Below are 9935 nucleotides of genomic sequence, written 5' to 3'. Positions count from 1 at the left end.
AACAGCCCCCTTGTTGACCTGGTTTCCTTGTTTTATTTATAATATTGAAGCTGCCAGAGAAGGTAGACTCGCCTTGATTTGGAAATCTTATTTACTTTTTGGTGGGGGGGGGGTTTCTATAATATAACTTTAATTTCAGAGGGAAATATCAGTGGTTCATATAATTTGTCTTGCTATACAAAGCTCCCACTGCTCCTAGGTAGGATACAGAGGTCAAATGTCAGTGTGTGTGCTGTGTGCTTATATGTGTGACCATTAAAGAGGGTTTCAATCCTCCAATTCTATTGATCTTGGAGTTAAAGCAACAATTATACTCACCATGGAAAATACCAAAATAGCTCAGGAGGTAGGTGATTGTCCACCAAGTTCTGTAATTTGGGTTCCTAGTCCTGCAGTCATATGTTCTATTGTGATAATACACACAATAATCAATCTATGTTTGCCCTTGATTGCTAACTGTGTGGTGAATGTTGGCTAACTCTGTATGGCAAACTATGTTCCCCTATATTGTTGGGGAGTGCTGAGATGTGTGTAAATACTGCGTTGAGTGGTTGCATAACTGGAAAAAGCGCCATGTAATATTGCGATCCATTGACATTTGCTTTTTCCCCTGGTGGTGTTTTTTATGCTAATTTTGTAAATATTATCTCTCCACCAAACCTAGGGCCCATCCTGCAATAACCTGAACTAATGGAAAACTCCCCATTGGCCTTTTTGTTAAGTGGAGAACCAAGATGGATGATAACTTCAGGATAATCTGCCAAAATTATTTTCATTTCCAGTACTCTATAGAGTGGTTAAAAGTATTTCTTTAACTTCATGATCTTATTGTACGTAAATACATTGGATACTTGAATCTTTGAATATATCCATATGACATACACTTTGTCTCTATTTCTTCCCTATGCCTGCTCCCTTCTCTGTGTACTCCATGATTGCGGTCCAATATTTTATCTCAGTGTGACAGCCCTTGGCCTGATCCTAGATGTTCCATTATGTACCTATAACAGCAGATCTTCAGAAAGACGACGAGATTATTTTCTGTCTTCTGGTGGGCTCACATGTTATTGTTTGGGCACATGGGGAGTAACGAAGGTTAGAGGTTGTTGCATGTTATCTCATGTATAACCCTTCTTTTGATAGTAAGGGTCAGACGTACACGTTTTTACCGAGACACTTTGTATAACCGGTCTTTAGCTTCTGTTTTCTAAAATGTTCCCCCCCCCCCCCCCCCCCCCTAAAAAAAAGTCTTTTCCTATGAAAGCACGATTAATAACAAACATGTGGAATTTATTGATTTCCACAAAACCAACTATCCCCAGAGTATTCCTGAACGTATCGTACCTCCTCGTTTACTCCGGTTCAAGGTTGTTGTTTTTGAAGTTTTATCTCTTCACATGTACATTTATCTGCTCCTCTGAGGTAAATCTCACTGTAAACGATGGTATGGACCGAGGACCGCCTGAGACTTCTGGACCTTAAAACATGTTTTCATTATGTACAGTTGACAACCTCCATTCAGGAAGTAGGGGCGGATATGGAGATACAAACTAATGACTTTATGGACGCTGTTGTATGTTTTAGAAAGTTTTACTCACCATACACCTTATGTAGAAAAGTAAGTGATTGACATAGAATTAAGTTACTTATCTAATATCTCCATAAAAACACCAAACGTTGTTATAACAGCCCCTGTTGACCTGGTTTCCTTTGTTTAGTTAAATATTGAACGTCTGCCAGAGTAGGTAGACTCGTTGTGACTTGAAACGCCTTTTGATGGGAAGCATCTTATTTACTTTATGGGGGTGTTTCTAGAAAAATAAAAAGGTATATCATGACGGAAACTGATACGTTGTTTTGGAAAGAAAAAGTCAAACGATTGCTAAAAAACATCATTATCGTGTTTAGGGAAAACTCCACATCGTTTTTGCAGAAACGAGTCGGGAGAAGAAATTGTATTATGGAAGAAAAGGTGAATCTAGATGCAAATGTCCATTGAGGTGTGGATTGACCATTATGCTATCCTCTTTTAGTTGTTGTGTTTTAAGTATATGATTATTGGATAGGATAATATTAGAATATTAATTTCTCACAATAGTTTTCTGCAATCTTATCATAACTATTTGGAACAAACTATATACTTGTTTTGTTGTTGTTGTTGTTGTTGTTGTTGTTGTTACGTCCGTGGCGCCACCCTTGTATCCTCGACTCCACCCTCTCTTTCCACTCCCACGTCAAGTCTGTGACCAAATCGGCCTTTTTCTATCCAAGGAACATTGCAAGACTCCGACCGTCACTCTCGGAGTCGGTTGCCCAAACCCTAGTCCACGCGTTTGTCACCTCCCGCTTGGACTACTGCAATGGTGTCCTGTTTGGGGTCCCCAACAAAACCCTGGACAGGTATGTTCAAAACTGTGCTGCTAGGGTACTCACACACACAAAGCCGTGGCAGCACATCACTCCCACCCTCATCCACCTCCACTGGCTGCCGGTCAAGTCCCGCATAACATACAAAGTCCTCCTCCTTACCTACAAGTCCCTCCATGCCCATGCCCCCCAGTACCTATCGGACATCCTGGACCCACATGCCCCACCCCGGAACCTGCGGTCTTCAGACTCTGGCCTGCTTACCACCCCCCCGCACCAAACTGCGAACCTTCGGGGACAGAGCCTTCAGTGTGGCAGCCCCCACCCTCTGGAACGCTCTCCCTGCGGAGATCCACAACATCCCCACACTTGACGCCTTCAAAAGGGCCATCAAAACCCATCTGTTCACTAAGGCCTTTGGCCCCTAATGTATTTGTTGTTTTGTCGGACTGGTTGTCTGACTGCCTTTTGTTTTTGTTATGTTTGTTTTGCCCTGTTCTTCCTTGTAAAGCGACCTTGGGTCCCATGAAAGGCGCTATATAAATCCAAGCTATTATTATTATTATTATCTATTTTGTTCCTTCTTTACTTGCTTGTAAAGCGCTTTGAGCACCAGGAAAAGCACTATATAAATAATATGTATTATTATTATTATCTTATAACATCAGCGCCACAGTATCGCCTCCATACTATATATTTTCTAGACAACCGCCTGAAAACATTTATTAAAAATATTCGCTGCTATAATGTTAATGATGAGTTTCACAGTTAAGAGGCTTATTATGGAATAAGTCCAATATCACGTCGTCAACATTTCCCATTTGTAGTGCTGAGATATTAGCACTTTTTTGTTCTAAATCTCTGACTTTACACTCAAAATATTTCAAATTCTTCCTCCCCTTCCCCCTCCTCAACCTTGAACTTATGGCCCCCCAATTTTGGTCCCAGAAACCCTGTCTACGCCCCTGTCAGAGTAAGGAATGAAACTCACCTGATGTATACAAACACTGTCTCTCCTCCCTCTCTGAAAGGGTTAACTGGTAGTAAATCCATCTCCCCGGAGCTCCTCCTCCCAATTGTTGCTGCTGTTTGCCTCAGAAATCACACCACTCACCAGGTCCCGCCTCCCATACCGAGGGGCCCCTCCGGCCCCACCCACCCTGGACCACATTGAAATGGGTCTGATTTTGTTGTCAAACAGTACAGTGAGCAGGGCATCCCTCCTCTGAGCATCTCTACAAAACAGCCACTATAGAGACGTTGGTGTAAATCACATTTCTGACAGTGTGTTTTTATTATAATTACATTATTTAGTCACATTAGAGTGCATGCATCTTCCAGTGCGCCTGGGAAACATGGGAATGCTGATTCACGCATCTTTGTTATTCTTTCTCTTAACCCTCGTTCACACAGGTAAGTTTTCCTTCATTTTATTGACTAATTATGACGTAATTATTAACTCTATGTGTGACTTGGTTTGTGCATAAAATCAGTGTAAGATTCACTCTCTGCGTTATTTGGTAGAAATTTGTTTTTAAATGATGATTTAAATAAGATTGGAGTCCGTGTGTATTTAAATTGCCCACTCCTGTGACAGGTGATGGGGGGAGGGCGCACTTATTCTGAGAATGTAGTTCAAATCTTGTGCTCTCACCGTTACGCTTTCACTCATATTTACGCGTAATTTACCGTGAAAATCCTCCTGTTATCAAGCTTTTTTATGGCTTATTTTCTGCTTAAATCCTTGGCTGTTTTTGAATGGAGCCGCATGTTTGGTTTCATTGACCCGTATTGCAGCCAATGAGCTTTGAGGAGGGTGAATGTGTAAAAAATGTCAAGCACGATTTTGAAAAAAGCCGGTTTTTGAAGCCATTATATTATAATATGGGAAACTGGCTTGACTTGTATATAAATCAGTGTAGAGGAAAACACTTCTATCCTAGATCTACATGATGCAATGTGCAGCCTGTTTGCACCTCCCACCATGTGTGTCCTGAAACGCCCCATACTGTGGAAATGAATGGAAGCCCTCCAACTCACGGTCCAACACAAACACACTGTGTGTCTGCAGCATTCCTCCAGCTCTGGTTGGAGTCTCCGTCAGACCTGTTCTGTTCCCAGTGTGTGTGTGTGTGTCGCTTCTGGGAAACGGTGTGTGTGGTGGAACATGTTGCAACTGGTTGTTGTCACCTGTGACCTTTTTTCTCACAGACATGTGTGGCAATGAAACGTGTCCCGTTTCCATGTTGGGAAAAGGTCGCCTCCCACACATGTCTGGGCAGAGGAGCAGTGTGTGATGTGTTTTTAGGAATGTTTCATCCACTAAATGATGATTTGCAGATAAGCTACTCACCTTGGGAAACCTTGAATTTGGAAAGTTGAACTAATAGTCTAAAAACTGACCAAATTCTTGCTGAATTGGAGTAATTTAGGGCTGTTTTCACCAGGAAAATCACATCATAACATCCCTTTACTAAATCTTACCCAATTTAATATTAATCCAGTATAATTGCAGTGTTATAAAAGTCTCATTAATCCAGTTTTCGAATGTGTTTACACTCAAATGTAAGATTGAATACACTTGAAAGTAGCGTGCCTTTGCAAACAATGATCAATTCAATATTTGTATTTAAATGCATGTGTTTGTGAAGTAGTGAACGTACGACGGGATAAATTATTGATCTCCGCACGTCCTGAAGTTTTCTTTATAAATTCAAGGTGAGTCTTATAGAAATACATTTTAGAGGTGAAGTTTTCCTTCTGTCAAATTCATCTTGATAACTGCACAAAATGGCTTAAATGAAAAGACAACAATATTGATTCTTTGAACGCTGTGGAGGCTAGTTTTCCTCACAAATTCAATGTTATTGATATACAAACGCATTTTGGGGGAAAGTATGTCTTTAATCTCACTTGGGGGCAACTTTCTGGCTTTGAGAAATGGTTCTAAAATACACAATATTTAATGCCCAGCATGGATTTGCCCTGGATCGATAACGATGACATTTTATTGTTCAAGGACTGAACCTGCTGAGCCTGTTGAGTAAACACCGAGCGTGAACGTGTGTTTGGTGACGAGGCTTCAGGGAATATAAGTGATCTAACGGAAAAATCCACTGTTGCAGGAAATTAGAAGATAGAAATCGACCTGAGTTGAACCGTTAGAGGGTTTTATACCACCTGTTTATTTGTATTATTATTACCCTACAAGGATTGATTAGAGCCAGTTTATCAACATCAAGCTGATGACTATCTTTAAGAAGCAATAACACACTTGAACTCATTTGAAATCATAAAAACGACTACAGTCAGCGGAGGAGGAATTACTCAGATCCTTTAATTAGGTACAAGTACTAAAACTACACTGCTAAAAACTCGATTACAAGCAAAAGTCCTGCATTGGAGAGACTACTTAACCCTCCTATTGTCTTGTTCCCCCCCCTTACTTTGGTGTTCGCGGTCAAATTTGACCGGTCCTGTTTTAACTGCTACATTAACACAAACACCATGAATCATCACCACATTTCATTTAACACCCTTTCAAACTGTACATATTGTATCAGACTACTGGTATACATGAACAACTGCAGTAAATATACAAAGAACAGACACTGAACATGTATTGCGTGTGCCAGGTGTGATCCATGTGGGGGGAGGGGCATATAAGGGGGGGAACACATCTAGAGTGTGTGTGTGTGTGTGTGTGTGTGTGTGTGTGTGTGTGTGTGTGTGTGTGTGTGTGTGTGTGTGTGTGTGTGTGTGTGTGTGTGTTTTATCTGATCCGGATGGTTACTAATTCCTTTTCTTTATGGCGGTCATTTTTGACCGGGAACACAATGGTTGTTACAAAGTTGACTAAATCATCCAAAATTCAATGAAAGTTGTGATTTGATATGTTCAAGTCTACTGTGAAGGATATCATAAAGCCAATCGAATGTAAATATACAATCAACAGACGCATTTACACATATGCACACATTAAGATAAAACAAGTCTTTGTAAGTTACGAGTAAAAGTACAATATTTCCCTTTAAATTGTAGTGCAGTTGAGGTATAGTGTTCTTAAAGTATGTTAAATGTGCATTTAAGTAAAATAAAGTAGGCTATATTAAACTAGATATACTTTATTGATCCCAAATTGGGTTTGTCAGACACAAAAAGTTAATATATACGTATCAGCAGTGGAAGAAAACACATATCAACAAGGAATACACAATGTAACGTAAACACAGAATACATTTGAAAACTTGAATTGAGTCCGATTATGCAATACTTGAGTGAATGTACCTCACCGTCCTTCACTGCCGATGAAAACATGTCCTCTTACAGAAGCAGCAATAAAGCGTCTCTTTGTTTTGAACTGAAGCTTCGGCCATGACCGACGGCAGCAGATGTTTCACGCCAAACTGTTATTATGATTTATTGTGCTGTCAACCAGTCATAGCAATGCATAATTCATCATTTGTACAACCTATCACAAAGGACTTGAACCTATGAAAACATACACATAAATACTTAATTGGAGTTAGAATTAAAAAGCAAATCCTGCACTTACTGAATCAGACTATTTGATCGATGCTAATGGCTAGCTGCTAAATGCTTCAGTTGTAAACACCTCCTCCTGCGCCTCGTTTCTCAGGAACATGTGGCCGTATGGAGCCCCGGGGCCAGAGGGAGGAATGAACTCTACTAACCCTTTCACAAGCTGCTGTTTCCCTGATACACAATCTAATTACTCCTTCTGGTTCAGAGGCTTCATCGGGTCCGTTAAAGATGGGGAGATGTTGTGTTTACACTCGTGTCGAATTAAGTGAACCATAAAACCTGGCAATCCAAACAAAGTAGATTTCTGTTATGAAGCCGCCATATCAGCAGCTGCCTGATAACGGGCTGATACATGTGGGTTTACATTCAGAGAGAGTCCCTGTGTGACTCCCAGCTCAACCCTTGGTTAAAAAACATCCTACAGGCACGTGTGTGTGTTTGATCACGTGTGTAGGAGTATTCAGATGAAGTCAAAGTACTAATACCACACCTTTAAAAGACTCTGGTACAAGTCAAAGTCTTGCATTGGAAATGTAACTTGAGTAAAATTAAGAATTGTCAGCAAAATGTACTTAAAGCATTAAGGGAAAAGTACCAAATGCAGAGAAATCCAGAAGAAATTGAAATAAACACTAACTTTAGAAGCATTAGCTGTGATTCATAACACAATTGTAAACAGATTGTTTGTAAGGAAACGCAGGTGCCGTTAACTTCCATTCATCGAGAGAATAACAACGTTTGATAGCATTCAAGAACAACTTTATTTGGATTAGCTGTGATTTGTTGAATGAGACAAGGTTTACGTTCAAAACTAATATTTTGAATTTGTTTTGACGTTAAACACAACTTCCGTTTCTTCACGAAAGGTTGAAGGCATGCGAGAATAACAACGTTCTCTTCATGAATTCAATGTACCACGGGATGAGTTATAGACATATGTTTTAGTGCTGAAGAATTTATTTCATAGAATTCTGCACAATTATTTTCCTATGGGTCTTTTTTCATGGACAGCCACATTACTTAGGAAAGAGTGAACAAAGAACTACAAAACAACATTTTTTTTTTTTTGATTAGCTACGGGTATCGACATGAGCCAACGTTTGAATTTGTGAAGCTGATGATTTGATATTGTTTTGTTGTAAAATGGCGCTTCCTTTTGCTTCCATTCATCAAGAATTCATGCAAAAGTTTTCCTCATTAATTCAATGTACCATCAGACAATTAATAGATATTCAAATCGTCCTTTGTTTGGTTTGAAACGACTTGAATAGAGTTCTGCAGAATGATTATCCTCACCTTACTTCATCTCATGTGCAGCCATATCTGTGTATATGAGGACTCCTCGCTGATGAATGATAACTCAAACAATAAGCCTTTGTTTAACTGTGTGTTCATATTTCTCTGTCACAGATCCATTGACGACATGTGGATCCGATAATTTCCAGTGTGGGAACGGTAAATGCTTGCCGGCTCGATGGGAGTGTGACGGCATGGACGACTGTGGAGACGCCACTGATGAACTTCCTGCTACCTGCAGTGAGTACAAAACAAAAACTCAAAATCTATCAACATCAACATCTAGTCAGAATATGTCTCTACACCTGATATAAGATACAATAACTTCAGAACTTTCACTGCGGTGAGATATCAGGTCTTGTTTGTAGACAATGCATCATCTTGTTGAGTCAAAGAATCTTATTTTGAGTTGTATCTCAGAGGAAACTTATTTTTTTCACATATTTATTGGAAAATCACCAACTAACATCAGAACACAGAACACTTTTGAGCATTTGCGGCTTATTTTGTAACACAGCCTTTCCTGATTCTGGAGAAACATAGTTCAAAATAAGTTTACTTTCTACTTCTTACATGTTGAACTCAAATACCTGTACTTTCTACTTCTTACATGTTGAACACAAATACCTGTACTTTCTACTTCTCTCATTTTCCAAACAGGCTGGTTCCTTTAGTCTGAATGTGTGTTGGTGGCGTGATCATTATTATTTAGAGTCATTGCGTGCCTATTGATTTGAACACGATCCGTGTATCCATCATTCCCTGGTCTTCTCTAAAGAAGAGGGACCAATGAAAACGTTGTCATGTTGCCGTTGTTCAGCATGGAAACATTCATTAGCTAACAATGACATTATTGTTCTATTAATATAAAGGGAGGTCAGGTACTCTTTAAAACAGCTGCTAGTTATGGGTACTTTTTACTGAAGTACATTTCAAAGCCTCTTTACTTTGACTTGAGTAAAGAAGTTTAGTCAGTACTTCTACTTTCACCAGAGTATTTTTAAACACGAGTATCTGTACTTCTACTTGAGTAAATGTGTGTACTTTTGACATCTCTGCCAAATATGAACCCTTATAGGTAGACTGAACGTACCAACAAAAAGCTCCACTTCTGTAATATTTTCTTGGCCTTTCTTCCACATCCTCATGCATTGATACGTTCCTGCATCCGCCGCTTGAACGTTGGAGATCCTGAGCGAGGCGTTTCCACTCTTCAGACCTTCCACAGAGAGGTTCGTCCGGGAACCGTAGAGCGGGCTCTGCTCTATGAGATCCTCGCGGTTGTCGCGGAACAGAAAGACGATCACTTTCTTCAGGTCTGTCTTGGACCATTCCAACGTGCGGAAGACATCGTTGGGAGGGAAACTGCAAGGAAGAATAGCGCCGCCGCCGGCAGAGACGCAAACCTTCTCTGGAGAGACGTTAACCTTCTCTGGAGAGCCATGGACTGAGGACTCTGCTGGGAAAACACAAAACTAAATACTTAAAAGATGTACATGGTGGGAAAATACTGAATGTACTGTTCCAGTATCAGAGTAACATGATAACAAAGGTATCCCAACTGTAGCTGTGTACATGACAGGATGTGTGATTACCTAGAAGACCATCAGGACTGTTTGAGGCATATGATAGCGAGAGCTCTCAAGCAGGGGCGCAGCTGCCCTGTGTCAGGGGGGTATGCAGCAACAATTTTGGCGCCCCCCCCCAAAAAAAATTTTTTTATATAT

At 40.2% G+C, this 9935-nt stretch overlaps 2 protein-coding genes across 2 annotated transcripts in view; one reads left to right on the top strand and one right to left on the bottom strand.

Moving 5' to 3' along the window:
• The window catches only part of LOC104965397 (calcium-independent phospholipase A2-gamma-like), a 16317-nt gene extending 12533 nt beyond the window's left edge, over positions 1-3784 (top strand). Inside the window, exons 10-11 of the mRNA XM_010794351.1 lie at positions 2240-2400; positions 3781-3784. Of these exons, the coding sequence (XP_010792653.1) occupies positions 2240-2400; positions 3781-3784 (165 nt within the window). The remainder of the gene's footprint in view (positions 1-2239; positions 2401-3780) is intronic.
• Positions 3785-4301: 517 nt separating this feature from the next.
• The window catches only part of LOC104965396 (V-set domain-containing T-cell activation inhibitor 1-like), a 6940-nt gene continuing 1306 nt past the window's right edge, over positions 4302-9935 (bottom strand). The window contains exons 3-4 of the mRNA XM_010794350.1: positions 9302-9683; positions 4302-4402 (exon numbers count right to left, since the gene is read on the bottom strand). Coding sequence (XP_010792652.1) covers positions 4302-4402; positions 9302-9683 — 483 coding nt within the window. The remainder of the gene's footprint in view (positions 4403-9301; positions 9684-9935) is intronic.

This window comes from Notothenia coriiceps, unplaced genomic scaffold, assembly GCF_000735185.1.
Source record: "Notothenia coriiceps isolate Sejong01 unplaced genomic scaffold, NC01 NC01_scaffold00037244, whole genome shotgun sequence".
NCBI lineage: Eukaryota > Metazoa > Chordata > Actinopteri > Perciformes > Nototheniidae > Notothenia > Notothenia coriiceps.
Note: the sequence above shows the minus strand (reverse complement) of the source record. Positions and strands in the feature narration are given on the sequence as shown.